Source organism: Muntiacus reevesi, chromosome 2 (genome assembly GCF_963930625.1).
Source record: "Muntiacus reevesi chromosome 2, mMunRee1.1, whole genome shotgun sequence".
NCBI lineage: Eukaryota > Metazoa > Chordata > Mammalia > Artiodactyla > Cervidae > Muntiacus > Muntiacus reevesi.
Genome location: NC_089250.1, coordinates 164294558 through 164310395, shown reverse-complemented (window position 1 = coordinate 164310395; position 15838 = coordinate 164294558). Strand labels below are relative to the sequence as shown.

General features: G+C 59.9%; 2 protein-coding genes across 2 annotated transcripts; both read right to left on the bottom strand.

Annotated features, from left to right (window-relative positions):
• Positions 1-348: 348 nt before the first annotated feature.
• On the bottom strand, positions 349-8641 carry HMX2 (H6 family homeobox 2). Its single transcript, XM_065923494.1, has 3 exons — positions 8545-8641; positions 2396-2664; positions 349-1450 (listed from the first exon to the last, which is right to left on the bottom strand). The coding sequence occupies exons 2-3, from the start codon at positions 2661-2663 to the stop codon at positions 894-896; spliced, it is 825 nt and encodes a 274-aa protein (XP_065779566.1). The 5' UTR covers position 2664; positions 8545-8641; the 3' UTR covers positions 349-893.
• Positions 8642-10336: 1695 nt separating this feature from the next.
• On the bottom strand, positions 10337-14761 carry HMX3 (H6 family homeobox 3). The gene is made up of 2 exons (XM_065920146.1): positions 14362-14761; positions 10337-13701 (listed from the first exon to the last, which is right to left on the bottom strand). Exons 1-2 carry the CDS (start codon positions 14759-14761, stop codon positions 13022-13024), a joined length of 1080 nt encoding a protein of 359 aa, XP_065776218.1. The 3' UTR covers positions 10337-13021.
• Positions 14762-15838: the final 1077 nt, after the last annotated feature.

Genomic DNA, 15838 nt, shown 5'->3' with positions numbered 1-15838 from the left:
CAGCCCCAAGCCGCTCCCAGGACTAGAAAGAAGCTCGTTCCAGGAGGCAACTGCTTTGGCAACTGCAGCCCCGCATCTCTCCCTCTCGGCGCCCCGGGAGCTGGATCCCGCCCGCGCGGAGACTAGGGCACAGGCTAGTGGAATGGGGTGCGCCTCCAACCCACGTGTCATCTCGGCGGCGCCCGACCTTTAACCTCTGACCTCCGCCCCACCTTCCAGGTGGGGCGAGCCAGACCTCCTCTGACGCACTGTCCGTGGAAAAGCGACAAAAACCTGCGCGTTAACACGCCGGCCAATCAATTGCACCAAAGTTAGCAACGATGCTTAAAATGTTTTATTTTTTCTTTTTAAAAATATTTACAGATCTGAAATTTATCCCCCTTTCGCCCCTCTCCATTCTCGGGACAAGGGAAATGGAAAGAGGCGTTGAGATCATTGTTCAAAGCCCTCAAGGACTGGCTTGGCCGGCCGTGTGTGCGTGTACATATATACAGGTGTATATACAGGGAGAAGAATGTATCTGGTTTGGTGGAGGTTTTTTCCTGATTTTTTTTTTTTTTTGTCCTACCGGCCAGTGTCGATCTCACCGAAACTCCCTGTCCGACCACCACCCTAGAACGTCGCCTCCAAAATGGTTTTCAAAATGTATTGGTTTGTTTGGGGGGGCGGGTAGAGAGCAAATGATCTGGCTGGAGGGATGCCGATAAATACCAGAAACAATCAAACCAAAGTAGGGCAGAAGCCATAAATAAGAGATAATGAATACACATGGTGTATTTCGTAATATTTCTGGAAACGCGCCGCCTGCTCCGGAGTGGGGGGTGGGGGCAGCCCGCGCCCGCCTGGCGGGGAGCGGGCGGGAGGGCGCGCGGCGCGGGGCCGGGGGGCCGCTCTCAGTAGTCGAGCTTGTTGTAGAGGTTGTAGAGAGGTAAGGCCGAGAGGTTGCTGCCCGGGTAGTAGAGCGGCGCGGGGAAGGCGAGCGAGCGCGGCACCGGCACGCGCAGCAGCGAGCTGTCCCGGAACACCAGCGGCATGCCCACCAGAGTCTGCGCCGACGCGTGCGCCATGTTGGCCGCCTCCAGTTCGGCAGAGAGCTGCCGCTTCCACTTGTTGCGGCGGTTCTGGAACCAAGTCTTGACCTGGGTCTCGGTGAGCTGCAGGCTGGAGGCGAGGCAGGCGCGCTCCGAGCTGCTCAGGTAGCGCTTCATGTCGAAGGTGGACTCGAGCTGGTACACTTGGCTGCGCGAGAAGACCGTGCGCGTCTTCTTCTTGGCCGCGCCCGCCTGCCGCTCGGCGCCGCCGCTGTCCCGCGGCCGCTCGGGCCCCGGCGACGGCGAGCCCGCGGCCAGGAGCCTGTCCTTCTCTTCCTTAAAGTCCGGGTGCGCAGAAGAAAGGAAAGGCTTGCGCTCCGAGCTCGCCGGCCCCGCGCCTCCGCTGCTCTTGGGGGTACCTGGGGAGTGAGAGCAGACAAGAGGGCCATGGAGTTGGGGCGCCTCAGGGACCCCCAGCTCCTGCTAGGACCAGGGGCTTGGCTGGCGCCTGCAGCCTTGGTTCCCATCTTTCTGGATCTCAGCCCCTACTCTTCTCGCCCTCTCGCTGAAACCCAGAAAGCGGCACCCGGCTTTTGAAAAGCAACAGGAGAGGGAACCAGCTACTTGGAGCCTGGGGTCTCTCTGCTCCCAGCTTCCTGAAAGGACCTGTGGCAACACGGGGAGCAAGTCTGGAGGGGGAACATTAGCATCTTTGTAAAAGATGATTTTGCCTTGTAGTAACTGAGTTGGAAGAGTTCCCTGAGCTTTATAGGGTGGCATCGTTTCACAGGCCGTTTGTTCGGAGATCACGCTAAGGACTGACACGGGGCTCCCCTCGGTCAGATGTTGTAAAGAGGAACCATCTCTGAAAGGCACCATTGTCAATCATCTTGGAGTGCTAATCATTCCGAGGAGGAGGAGGGGAGAAAGAGAGGCAGAGGTCGAGAGAGGGGAAGAGAGAGAAGAAAAGGACGCAGAAGGAGACTGCGGTAGAGACGGACGGACGGACCGCTCAGATCCGAGTTCCAGACCTCGTGTGCAGAAAGTATCCGATGTGCAAAGGGGATATTGCGGGCAGAGCCTTGAGAGCGGCCGGCCCTGTGCCAAACCCACAAACACACTCCCTTCAACCCAACCTTCCCCCAAACGGCGCCGCGCGGCATCCGTGTTCCAGGTTTCTTCCCGAGCGCCCGCGGGGCGGAGGAGTCAGCGAGGAGCGCGCCTCTCCCCGTCCCCACCCTCGGCCCCGGACCCCTCGCGGCCGCGGCTCTGGCCGGGGGCGGGGGGCCCGACGCGAGAGCCCCGGCACAGTTTCCCTCCCCTAGAGCTTGCTCCAGGCCGACCCGGCGGCTTGCGATCCTTACCCAGGCAAGGAAAGGGGATGGGGGGGTGGTGCTTGGAGCCGGGCTCCTTGGGGCCGTGCGGGTCTGGGCAGAAGCAGGCGGGTGCCTTCCAGCCGTCGTCCGGCTCCTCCTCCTCCGAGGACACGGACAGGCTGCGCTTCCTGGCCGGCCAGACGGCCGGCTCCCTCGGCGCCTCCGAGGGGCCCCCGCCCAGGATGGACTGAATGGTGAAGCTGGAGACGCCGCCGGCCGCCGGACACCCCTTGCCCGCATCTTCCTTGCTGCCCATCCTGGGTTCATAAGAAATCGGAGGAAACCAAGAACTCCCTTTAGAGATGATCTGGGTGGAAGGTGGTGCAGGCAGGCAGGCGGGGGGGAGGGGCGGGGAGGGGAGCTGGGGGAGGGGGCGGCGAAGCTGGCGAGGCGTCCCCTCTGCGCTGGGGAAACGCGGGCACCCGACAGCTGCGCAGGGGTCCCTGCCCGCCCGGCTTCAGGTGCGCCCGCCCAGCCCCGGCGCGAATGCCCCTTCCTTGCCCGCCAGCTCGCCGGGTCCCCGGCGGCGCGGAGGTGGCGCGGCCTCATTTGCATAGAGGTTACTCGGACGCGGCCAATCGCAGCGCCGCCGAGCGGCCCCGGAAAATTTCAAAAAGCACAGGCCCGGCTCTCACAGCCCCTGTCCTCCCCCGAGCTCGCGAAGAGTCCAGCGGGCCTCTGCTGTGTCCAACCAGCCTGGACCGACAGCAGGATGGATGACAGCCAGGTTCCTAGCCTCTGTGGCATCTCTGATGGCTCAGACCCCGACTCTCTCAAGAGACAGGGGCAGCCCGGGGCTCAGAACAGGAGTGGCCCCACGCCTCCTTTAGGAGACAGGTCCTCGCACCCTCAAAGGGGCTCACAGGCTGCGTCATGACCCTCCCCATCTCCCCATGACCCTCATCCCTTCTCTGCTGGGCAGGCAGGTAGGGCTGACAGGCCTCTGCGCCCCGCGGGGGAGGCTGAGGGTCGTGGGATTTAGGAGCGTGCGCCTGGGAACCGATGCTCTTCCTAGCAGCTTAACTAGGAGGCCTGGGAGCAGACAACTTTGGCCCTTCCTCCCTACAGACCCCAACCTTGTCACAGGCCCAGCAGGACTGCATGATCGTTATGGGGGGTGGGGAGGCCCTAGATCTTGTTTCGGGAGATCCAGGTTCAAGTCCCAGCACCACCATTTACACGCTAGGTGAACTTGGACAAGTCAAGTCCCAATCAGAGCCTCACTGGCTTCATAGGTGATACGGACCCATTAGTATCCCCTTCCCTTCACCTGTTTTGAGAATGGCCTACGTAGGAATGAAAGGTACCCTGTAAACCTCTGTAAACAGCCCAAAGCTCAGCCTTGTCTTCCCTGACTCTCGTTTTTAGGTAAATATTGGAGGTCAGGGAATTGTTGCAAAAATAGCGATTTGCCCCAGGAAAGGGGAGAAAGAGGTGAGGACTATAGTTTTAGGATTAGGCAAAGGGTATTCAAATGGGGAGGTGACCTTGAACAGGATTCTTAAACTTTCTGAGCTTTGGTTTTCTCATTTTTTAAATTAGGGGAAAGCAACGATCGCCTCGAAGAAGCTAAATGAGGTCAAAGTGCCTAATCCTGAGCACAGCTTGCGGTAGGCGCTTGGTTACCCGTAGTTCCCTAAGGTGTTTGCACGCCCCCTCAAAGCCCTGACTCCTGCTCTTTTAATTCCCAGATCAACTGGTACCAGATGCGGAACCCACGCGACGCAGGCAAAACGTTTCGGGGGCATGGTTGTCTACACAAGCCTCGAGGAACCCAAGGTGAGGCAAGACCCCAAGACGCTCAGGTGACCTCAGCCCCGGGTCTGCAGCCTCCGGCACGGCTCGGCCAAATGATCCCAGGAGCCCTGACCCTACGGTGCCCCCCCCCCCCAATGCAGCCAAGGGAGAGGGGAGACTCTGAATCAGTCCCCACAAATGTCCAGACGCTGCCCCCATGACGGTGCAGTTCCCTCCTCGCCCGCGCCGCGCCCGGGTTATTGAGTAAAACGCTTATAATATCATTAGCCGCGGTGAGTTACCGACTGCAGCCCTACCCGTGGCAGAACCTCTTCCTATTTAACTCCTCCAAGGGCTCGTTAATGGGCTAATTGATTAGGAGTCGGCGGCGCAGCGGGGGCAGGGGCAGGCGAGGGGGCGGAGGCCGGAGGCTGTGCGCCACGGCCCGGGAGGGAGGCCGGCGAGGGGCAGGTGCCGGCCTCCGTCACCGCATTAACCTCTTCAGGGCTCGGCGGTGGGGTCGAGACACATTACAAATGGTCAGCTTTAATCATGGTGTCAGCTCATTAACCCGGAAGGACCCGGTGCTGAAATACAATTTGCGCGTCCTCCTCTGCGCGGCCGCGGCGCGAGCTCCCGGGCCACGTCACAGCCCGGCCCGCGCGCCCCCGCACGGTTGCGGGGTAGAAGGGAGCATCCTGGAAACCAACAGCCGACTCGCACCAGCCTGCGACCTCTCCGCGCGGGTCTCCCGGCCGGGCTGCGCCCACCCCGCGGGAAACAGGCCGACGCGGCGAGCGGGAGCCTGAGGATGAAACATCCTTTGGGGTAGAAAGAGGGCTTTCGTTGAACCCTTATGAGCTAGCAAATATTTGACGCCGGCAACCTGGACTATCCAGAGCGCATCTGGTCATTCTTCACTTGAATTCTCAGAGCAAACCTGTGGTGCTGATCCTTAGCCCCAGTGTACAGGCGGGGAAACTGAGGCCCAGGAGAAAAAAAAGTGACCAGCCCAAGTAGAGTAAGCAAGATGGAAGCCCGAGGTTGTCCCACTGCCTGTACGCGGCCCTGGGGAAGGGGCGAGGGGCGGGGGCAAGCGTTGATGCTGAGCTTGGGAGTGGCTGCGGGGTAGACTGTGAGGACCCCGGCTATCTCAAGCCCGCCCGGACGGGTGTTTGGGTGGAGCTGGCCTCTGCCAAGGCAGTGACCAGGTGTGGCAGCGGCGTGGCCTCTGGGATGAGCCTCGGAGAAGCAACTCCCAGACCCGGCGAGCTTCGGGGGGGTCGGGGGCGGGCGTGCAGCCTGGTTTGAGGACTCTTAAGAAACCGTGCAGCCTCGCGACCCGCAGCCGCCACCACCACCCGCTTCCGCGGGCTAATTTGGGAGGGCAGCCAGAAGGAGCCTTCTGGCCGGGTTCTCCGCCTGCTCGCTCTGCTCCTCGCGATCGCTTCGACGGTCTGGTCTACACAGGCGCGCGCTCCTGCGCAGCCTCCTCCGCCGCCCAGGCACCTCTTCGGACGCGAACACCGTAAACCTCAGGCTTGCGTCGGCACAGCGCTTCCGCCGTGGCAAGCATTCGTCCGCAAACGTGCGCTGCAGCGCCAGACACACTGCCCCGAGCCCGGGAAATGATGGTGGTGGCGCAGGCCGAAGGCGGGAAGGCTGCAGCGGAGAGGCTGTGGGGGGGAGACCGGGCAAACGGGTCCTCCACGCCTCCTCTCCTTTTAACTGGTCTCGGGCGGGGTGTCCCGCTGCCCCTCGGTTACGGACAGCAGTCTCACTGCAGGGGCCAGAGGCCCGGGACAGGATCTCCCCGCCCTCTCAGCATTTGGGGGGGGTCCCCGAGACTTCATGGCGAAGGCAGAGACCCAGACGCCCTCTCCTGGGCTGAGCGCAGCTGCGAACCACACGGCCAGGAACCTTCAGCTTCAGGAACCACCACCCACAGACACCCCGTCTCTCTGCCCTCGAGCGTGGTAATCCTTCCACTCGGTCCCACCTCCCGCCCCACCCTCCTAGTCTTGGGGTAGCTCCGCCCCTCCTTAGTTCAACCAGATTAACAGTCGCTACCCCGGGAGTCAGGCCCCTCGTCATCCTAGGGATCGCTCCCCCCTCCCTTTCCCGTTTCCTGGGAATTAGGCATAACCGAGTTCCAAGGAATGATAAACTTTCCGAGACTGAAAGGACGCTTAAAGTTTAGGTCTCGAGATTATGCTGCTGCTCAATATTAAAGCGGCCCAGAGCAAACTTGCCGAGAAGCCTAATAAAAATTGATCCTCTCTGCTCTGCGGCAGTCGGGAAATAGGCTGGCTGAGCCGGGTAATAGTGGAAGAAGGCTCCCTCTGAAATGACAGATGAAGTCATAAACAAGTTTGATCTTGGAATCAAGCTTCGATAAATATTAAACACAGTCTCTCCCCCCCCCCCTTTGTGCGAGTGGATTATGATATATGGCGCGTCGAAACTTTAAAATAAGGAAATACCAGAGAAAATGATCTCAATAAATTTTCTAAGTATAAACGTTGATTATGTTTCGATTTTCATTCAAGGGCCTCTGCTGTTCGTTCTTTGGTGCAAATGACATCTTGCAATAGGCTTTTGGGGAAAAGGGCTCCCTATTTGAAAAAGAGAGCCCCAGAGGTGTACAATTTATGTAATCTGCGGCTGGAAAATGAATTGTGTAATTTATTGGAAAACAGAAAGTCATGAAGATTGGATCAGCATAGCCGAGTCCCAACACCCCCCTCCCCACATCCATCAAGTTCCAATTAACAGCCTAACCAGAGAGCTTTAATGGGTTTCCAATCTAGTGGCCTGATAGACTCATCAATTCCTCTGGGAGAAATTAAGAAAATCGACCGCCCCTTGGCGACGCAGTGTCATTCCTTTCTGCAACTATATGTCAAATTAAAAACACAATTAAAATTTAAACTGTTTCAATCAAAGGGTGCCCTGCAACCTATGTTTCACTTAATAGAACTTTGATGAAAATCTGATGCGTGCACTCCATCACCAAAGGGGGCGAGGGAGGCGAAGCTCACGAGAGAAGGGGATTCTTTTTCTTTAAGACTTTAGCACTCGGGTGAGGCACGCCAGGTGACTCCACCTCGCAGTTCCAGTCTAAATGATGGGAGCCAAGGGCTCTCGGCGCGTTCTCGCTCTCTTCGCTCTCACCTCTCCCTCAACTTTTTCCTCTCGGTCCACTGCAACCGGAAGGGATCCTTTAGGAATCCGGCGACAGAGATTTGGGGGGCAGTTTTCGCTGCGAATAGGCATCGCCTGGAGCAGCAGCCAAGGAAGGGAGCTGGGCGAGTACAACAAGTGGGCATCTCCTGGAAACTGTCTGAGAAGGCCTGCTGCCTCCAACTATCTCTTGTCGCTGGTCTCCGAAACTGCCCGGACACACGGTGGAAGTGTAACGGGATCCTGGAGGCAGAAGGGTGGGGAAAGATCCCTAGCGGAAAAATGGACACCCGCTGCGCTGCTGTCTGAGACCGGATTACCTAGAAAGCGCTCCCCCCAACCCCCAATAAGCCTCCAGGGTACTTCCGCAACAGGCGCCAAGTTCGGGAACAGGCGCATCCCAGATCTCAAGATCCGGGTCCGGGGCTCCAGAGTACAGCGCTCGGGTTATCTTTGTGGCCCTCTTCTCTTTTCCGCCATCCGCCTACAGCGCCCTCCCAAATGTTCGTAGGCCGAAGGTCACCATTCGTCCCGCGCACCCGAACAGGCGCACTGCACACGTGGCCGTGCACACTGCGAGATGCGCGCGCCCAGGCGAACGGATCGCTCGCACCCAAAAGGCAGAGACTGGCCAGCAGGCTGGGCGGGGGTGGGCGAGCAGAGAATGGGCGGGAAGCCGGGAGTAGGGGCGGAGAAGTGCCTCTGCCCGGCCAGGTGCAAGTGCCCTGGAGGGCGACATTCCAGGGGCTTCCCCAGCTGTGCTTCGGACCCCCAAGTGAGGGTTTCCATGGGACTCACGGCTTTTACACTCCGACCCCACCGCCGTGACCACTAGCAAGGTCTTTGCCTGGCCGCTTGGCGGTCCACTCTCGGATCGCTAGGAGGAAGAAACCTCCGGGATGGGTCTCAGGGCCCGGGGCGTGGACAAGCGCGAGGGGTGGGGCGACATGGGGCCCGGGAGGCGTGCACGGCTGTTCTCAGATAAGTCTCCAGCCCCCGCAGGGCCTCTTCAGGGAAGTTCAGGAACCCCGCGCGGTAGAAACCGGAACGCTTGGCCCAGGCCCAGGCAGCTCAACGACACCAGCTCTCGTCAAAGCCCCCGAGGGTCGAAAGTTGCGTAGCCCTCAGGGCCACCGCTGCTCTGGCCCCCAGTCCCATCGCCCGGGCCCAGGCTGCCCCAGCGTGTGCTTGCAGAAGAGAAAGCAAATCCCACCGACCTGCGTGCCTCCTCCTCTTTCTCCCCGCTCTACCCTCCAGCGCGCGCTCTGGGGTTCTGACGTGCGAGGGCCTGCCAAGGGACGTCCTGCTTCAGAATGAGCGTCCAGTGGCGGGGGAGGGGGCAGTTTATATCTGTCTTGCTCTTATTTGATGTACACACACCTGCTCTATTTACTACCAAATAAAAGAAATACATCTGTGTTGCCAACAGAAACAGCTCGAGAGCTTGCTCACTGGTCTCCCAGGGCTCCGAGATGCTCGCCGGTGCTCAGAGCCGGACACAGTGGAACCCCGGCTCCGAGTGAGGTCCTGGCCTATAAGCATATGGGGGTCTGCAGTGGGATGTTGGCGGCGTCCACAGTTTGTCCCAGGTGGCTGGTGAGGAGGGAACAGGAGGCATCTCTGCTCAGAAGATTTCAAGCTTCGTGCAGCAGAGGTTGCAGCGCCACCTCGCTCCCTACCCAATCTTCTCCCCAAGGTTCTTCCTAGCTTGCCTTAGCCTGGGACCATCAGAGAAAACCAGCTGCCCAGGCACCCAGAACAACGTGTGCCTGACTGTGTCTGCTATTGTGATGCTGTGTGATAATGCAGATGTGATGCTCAATGCATATACAGGTCCTGGGAACCCCTGCATATGGGGTCTGTCAGGAACTGTAACTAAAGTGGGGGTGGGGTGGGGTGAGTGTTTTAAATCACCTATGAGTGTGAGTGTATCCTGTATGTTGTTTGTGTGTGTGTCTGTTTGGATGGTGCAGAAACTATTAAGCCAGGAGGCCGATGCCATTGCACTGACTTAATTGGGGGTTCCCATGGAGGGAAGGATCTGAAGTTAGGATCAGAGAGAAGACTGGATTCCACCATCTGAAGGGAAAGTCAGGGGTGTTGGCTCAGTGTCCTAGGTTAGGGCATACCAGCAGCTCTGGCTTCCCAGGACAGATGTCTTGGAGGAGTTGAGTTGGAGGTACCCTCACTCGCCCCACATAACCCCTTCTGCTGAGCGGTTCTGCCAGCTTCTGGCAATTCCCCAGAGGCAGCACCTACAGAAGCTTTCTGTCTGGGGGTGGGGGGCAGGGGGCAGATGACCCCAGGCCAGTTCAGTCTCACCAAGTGCTGTCTTGGCCTCTACACAGGCTTGCAGTAGAGCCTAGATTGCTTCATGCTCAGGGAACAGCCTCCAGGCTGTCTCTTGCGTCCTGAGAAATACTGCGACCCCCACCCAAAAGTAGCGAGTTGGAGGTTTTCTGCCTGGGCAGGCTTCTAGGCTCACATCTCAGCCAGTCCCGGGCCACAGTCCAGCCACGTTCCTCCCCCAGGGCATGCACCTTGGCTTCTGGGACTCCCTGGCCTAGGGCAACGGGAGGTGGGGGGGTCCTCAAAGGGAGGGAAAGAGAGGCCAGGACAAAGAATCAACTGTGCCGGTGGAGAACCAGCTATTTCTCGACTTTGTAAAGACCGGGTCAGTCAAGAACCGTTTTCTAGAATCCAAACACAAATAAAGAAGTATTTTGGCGGTTGATAACATCGTGTTCTGGCTGTAAAATCTAAGAATGTGTTTGCTATCGCAACATTATTTTTAATGAGCTGTTATTGCCCTGTCCCGCAGTTAGTATTGCCAACAGTAAAAGGCATCACTGTGTTTGCAGGTAACACATGGAATAACATATTTGGCCCCTGAATTTCTGTTTATTTTTCACTTGTGACACATGCCCTCGTTTTTATCCCAAACCAGAGGGAAATAAAGGCAGATCTGTCTTCCACTGAGGTCCAGGCTAAATCTTGCCATAAATACGCATGCCAGTTTATTTGGAGGCAGTTTCCCGTCAATAGAAAAACGATACTCGACGTTTCAGCCACAGTATAATCAATCCTGTGGACTGGGCTTGAGCAACTGTAAAGCTCTGGGAGAAGGCATGGGGGCGCGTGCAGGCGCTCCCCAGCGGCCGCGCCAGCGGTTTGCTCGCCCGAATCTTCGCCGTCTCCGGGTTCCTCATTTCCCGCTTCTTGGCTCCCCAGCTTCAAACGCGCCCAGCCAGGAGCCGGTCGTGCGGACCCCGAGCCCTATGGCAGGCTGCCGCGCCGCACAGGCGAGAGGCTCCCGAGCGAGCCCCTGCCTCCGCCCCCAGGACCCGCGCTCGCGAGCGGCTCCGGGAGCGCGGGGTTCGGCAGGCGGTCTACGCGGAGCGTAGAGGCCGGGGCCCGGCGAGAGCCTGGGAACCGCCAGCGCTGCGCTTCCCCGTAGCGGCCGAGATCGGGGTGGGGGACCCAAAGAAAGCGTGCGCCCGCGAGGCGTTGGCGCGGTGCACAGAAAAGGATCTGGCCACGAGGAGACAGTCCTCTCGCTCGCCGCCGCCGCCGCAGTCGGGTGACCTCTGTTCCCCGGCACTGGACAGACCATGACCTTGTCCACATCCGAACCGCCCCGGGAGCCACAGTGCCTCCAGGCCTGGGGAGGCCTCTCTATACCGGAGTCGCGAGCCGCGGTCTCTAGGACTGGCTCGCCTCCCTAGGGTCGCCCTCTCGCGGCCTGGTCGCTCCCAGGGGGACGTCGCGATCGGCTTCTGGCTCCCCCGGCTAAGCTTCAAGTTCACCCCTTCTTCCCTCCCTAGCCCGCATCCCGGAGGCAGCCGGAGCCAACTCCACTCGGGCCCACGGTGCCCAGGGATGTTCTGCCCAGAAGCTCGTGGCTCCTAAAGGACCCCGCGGCCTGGGAACGGAATTCGAGGCGGCTGCCCAGCGATCGGAAATAACCAGTGGTCAGCTCGCGGCTGTCGCTGCGCTCGATTTCGCGAACTAGATAAGACTTGGTCCTCACCCCTTCCGCCCCGCATTCTTCCCTTGCTCGCACCGGCGTTTCAAGAGGCAGACGACACCGGGGGGGAGAGCGCAGCTCTGGTCTCGAACAAAGCCGCCTCTGTCTCCGCCGCCTCCCGATTAGAGGGGTGTACGTCGAGGTCGGACTCGGCCAGTCTGCAGAGGCAGCCAGAGAACGAGGCAGAAAAGAGTTTGGAGACACCTGCTCTGGGGAAAACCGTCCAAAGTTACACACTCTGGCCACAGGAAATGCTTCGCTTTTCTTTTTAATTAATTCCATTTCACGACAACATGAAGTGTAACAATATTTTGTGATTTCCCCCCCCCCTCTTTTTCTTAAAAAGGGCCTGAATCCGGGCAGGGGGGAAGGTGATGGGTGGCAGGGACAAACCACCGCGGAACAACAGGTGTAGCCGACAGAAAGGAAAAAGATTGGGTGGCAGAGCCAGGAGCCCTGAGGAGTTGAGGGTGAACTTTACAAGAAATCTGTACATTTATCAAATAAGTTAAAATTCTCCTAAATTGATTGTCCTTCACTTAAAGCGCTCCAGTATGCCTATCTTACTTCTTCGAGCATCCCTACCTATCCTTGTTTCCTTCCTTCCCCCTTTTCTCCTTAATTTCCTCCTCATAAACGATTGACTGGGATTAGACATTGAAAACGTCAGCTTCTCTCCGCAGAGGAAGAAGCAGGGCTCTCAGGAAATTTTGTACAATATTGCACAGGTCAAAAGTACAACAGTTACTGCAGAACAAAAAGATAGGGGGAGAGGATAAAAAATAGGTTTGTTTGTTTTTTAATATTGAAATCACTCTCTCAAAACAGGGAACAAAGTAACAATAGGAATATTAATAATAATTTACCAACAAATGAAATTTCCCAAACAGAGGCTACTAATAAATAAGATCATTCACACCAGGCCAGATGTGGAGGTGTTTCAAAAATCAGAAGTCTGATTGTGGGCTATCTTGTCCTTTCCCTTTAAACACTTAGAGAATTCATCCATCGCAAAAAGGGACCAATGAAGAGGTGAACTGCGACAGACCTCTGCCGAAGAGAGGAGAGAGAAAAGTGGCCTGAGTCTGGGTTCTTAGGAGAAGCTGCTCAGATTCGGAAAATTGGGGAATAATTGATTGGGAGTAAAGGGGAACAGCCACACGCAGAGATCCAGAATAAAAGTACAATGTGAATTCTCTCTCTCTCTCCCCCTCGACTTCTGAAAATAGTTCTTTAGAAAATGAATAAACTGGGGGTTCAGGCTTTGCCTTTACTTTCCTTGTATAAAAATAAACCCAAAAAGTCACAGCGCAATGAGAATCTGGGAGTGGGGTGGGGGGTGAGAGGATCGCACATTTTACAAAAGCTTCCAGCCTAAATATTTGACCTGGAAATGTTGTCTCTTTCTTGCTTTCTCTTAATATTAACCGAAACCAAAAGTAAGAGGGGAAGCGCCTCAAATCCATTAGGGGTGAATTGCACGAAAATGCATTGCAAATACTTACAAAAAAAAAAACGCTACCGACTGGGGGAGGGGAGGCCGGGGCTGCGCGCCGGAGCCCCGGCTCCCGAAGGCCGCTGGACGTCTCGGCGCCCTCTGCCCGGCCCAGTCTCCTCCGGGGTCTGGGAAGGGGGCCGGGCGCTCCCTCCTCCGCCCCTCTCGGGCCTCAGACGGGCCGGAGTAGCGGCACGGACGAGACCACCGGATGCGAGTAGTACACGGGGTGCGGGAAGGTGAGCAGCGGCTGGCTGACCGGCACCGGGGCCCCCGCGGCCGCGGCCGCTGCGCCCTCGGCGGCCGAGTTCTCGTGGTAGAGGATGGGCACGCGCACAATGCGCTGCGCCGCGGCGTGGCTCAGGTTGGCCGCCTCCAGCTCGGCCGCCAGCTGCCGCTTCCACTTGTTGCGGCGGTTCTGGAACCAGATCTTGACCTGCGTCTCGGTGAGGTGCAGGGACGCGGCCAGGCCGGCGCGCTCCGAGCTGCTCAGGTAGCGCTTCATGTCAAAGGTGGACTCGAGCTGGAAGACCTGGCTGCGCGAGAAGACCGTGCGCGTCTTCTTCTTGCGGCACGCGGGCTTCTTCTCTGGGCTCTCTGCGCCCTTCTTCCAGTCCTCAGTGCCCGGCGCCGCCGCCGCCGCCGCCGCCCCCACGCTCGCCCCGGCCGCGCCCGGCGCCGCCTCGCCCTCCTTCTTGCCCTCCTCCGAATCGCTCTCCTCCAGAATGATCTCGTCCGGGCTCTTGGAGTCCAGCTCCTTGTGGTCGGGGTCGGCCTTCAGCAGCGGCTCCGGGGAGTCGCGGTCGGTGCCCGAGGCGGGGGAGGAGTCTCGCAGCAGGGCCTTCTCCGAGGCTGGGGAGAGAAAAACGGACACACAGACAACACACACACGCACACGGACACAGCCTTCAGCGGAGGCCTGGCGCCTGGGGGGCCGCAGGCTCACACCGCGACGGCTTCCGGGCCCCAGGCCTCGAGGCCTCACCATTCCCGCGAGCCTCCTTCCCAGCTGGGCCAGAAGAGGGGCGCTGCGCCCCGACATCCGACCTTCTCCCGGGGACAGGCTGGAGCGACCCGGAGACGGCGGCAGGGCCGGTTTCTTTCTTGCCCTCAGTTCTCCCACCAGGGGCCCGTGGGCAGATTCGCCTCCAGCTTAGGCACCCCCCGCCCCGGGTCACTCCCTTCATCCAGGCCAAGTTCCCCTTGTCCCAGCCACCTGACGCCACCTCCCCATTCGTGCCCGAGATCCCTTTTCCCGGGAAGCGCCATGCCCGGGATCCAACTTCACTTCTTTCCTCACCAAGTGGGATTGGATTCCCGGGCAGCGCAACAGAGCGCACCGGCAGGAGTTCCAAGTTAGGGGCCGGAGGAAGTTGGCCAAACAAGCGCGTTTGTGGGTTGCAGGTCGGGGCGGATGGGGCGGGGGAGGGTGGTGGTCCCGGGGCTGCGATGGGACGCAGTGCGGAAAGGCTCGAGGGGGAAGACAACGAAAGTTCAAAGATAGGTCGGTACCTTCAGGTCGCGGGAGGTGGCCGCCGGCGGGGGTCAGGGTGTAGGGGTACCACCAGGCCGGGGAGCGCTCCAGGTAGTGCGCGGGCAGGGCAAACCTCTGCGCCGGGATCTCAAAGCGGGGGAAAGCCAGGTCGCCCACCTGCGAGAGCGCGAAGCCCGCGGCTCCCTCCAAGGCTCCCTTGGCCGCAGCGGCCGCGGCGGCTGCCGCGGCGGCGGCGGCTGAGGCCGGAGCGAAGAGCGTCCGTGGGGGCGGCTGCGGCTTAGGGGGCGGCCGATGGTGGTCTCCGTTGAGTAGGTTCTTGATGGAGAACGGGGACTCCTTGGGCGCGGGAGGCGGGGGCGGCGGCGGTGGGGGCTGAGCGCTAGCGGTGCCGGGGGCGTCCGGCCCGGGCTCCGGCATGGTCCCCTCTCCTCCGAGTCCCCGGGAGGGAGGGAGTGGGACAGGCGGGCGGCTGGGCGAGCGGACGGGCGCCGGAAATCAGACCATAAACGGAACTCAACTACGGGGCGCAAAGTCGGGGGCCGCCCCGGGCGCAAATCCAGCGGCAGGAGGGCGGGGTGAGGGCCCGGCCGGGGCGGGCTCGCATGGGGGAGGGGTGCCGAGGGGCGGGGAGCGGCCCTGCCGCGGCACAGAGGGAGCGAGGCGGCTCGGCGGCGGCGGCGGCGGCGGCTCCCGGGGAGGAGGCGGCAAGAGCAGTCCCCGGCTTGGGGCTGCGTCAATCCGGCGCCGGATGCTAATGATGAAATCAAAATGTCATCCAAGTTAAATGCGGGGAGTATACGGCGATTGGGCGCGTACAATGGCAAATGGGATTAGGCAGGCGAAGGCGCAGCCCGAGCCCCGGCCCCGCAGCCGCCTGCGCCACCGCCCCCTCCTCGCCTTGCCTGGGATTTTGGCGCTTTGGCTTCGGGCTATAAGAGCCCGCCTGTTATTGGCTTTATATAGTCCAATTAGGCAGCAAATGAGGACAAGCCTATTAGCACAAAAGGATATTGGCTCCTGCTAAAGAGGCACTCGGAGCGCTCCGACGAGCGCAGGAGGCGAGCGAGGGACGCGGAGCCGGCGGCGCCCCGGGTCGGAGCGCACTGACAGCCGCGGCGCCCGGAGCCCGCGCCTCCCTCTCCCCCCTGCAGCTCGGGGACCCGCTTCCAGCCGCCTGGCCTGCGGGAGGGGGAAGGGGCGGGCCGGGCCCGCCCGGGTCACCTCGGGGTTATCCGCGCTCGCAGCTGCCTCTTCTCCGCCCCCCAGGGGCTTGGCAGGGGCCCGCCGCCCCCACGCAGCTGGAGAACCAAGCAGCGCCAGCCCAGGAGGCTGGACGCGATCTCCGATCTGCGGTGAACTCAGCACTTGCCTACCCTTTGGGGGTCCAGCATTTTCCCTAAAGCATGCCAAAGGCGCAGCCAAGAAGAGGAGATTTAGGTTCCCCACCCACCGTCTCGTCGACAGGAAGGGGCCTGGACTAAAAGTCCTGAGACC

Excerpts from the sequence above, each read along its gene's own strand:
- HMX2 (XM_065923494.1), bottom strand. The coding sequence starts at position 2,663 with ATGGGCAGCAAGGAAGATGCGGGCAAGGGGTGTCCGGCGGCCGGCGGC. Across the intron at positions 1,451-2,395 it reads CATCCCCTTTCCTTGCCTGG|GTACCCCCAAGAGCAGCGGA; the intron begins GTAAGGATCGCA and ends CTCACTCCCCAG.
- HMX3 (XM_065920146.1), bottom strand. The coding sequence starts at position 14,761 with ATGCCGGAGCCCGGGCCGGACGCCCCCGGCACCGCTAGCGCTCAGCCC. Across the intron at positions 13,702-14,361 it reads CCACCTCCCGCGACCTGAAG|CCTCGGAGAAGGCCCTGCTG; the intron begins GTACCGACCTAT and ends TTCTCTCCCCAG.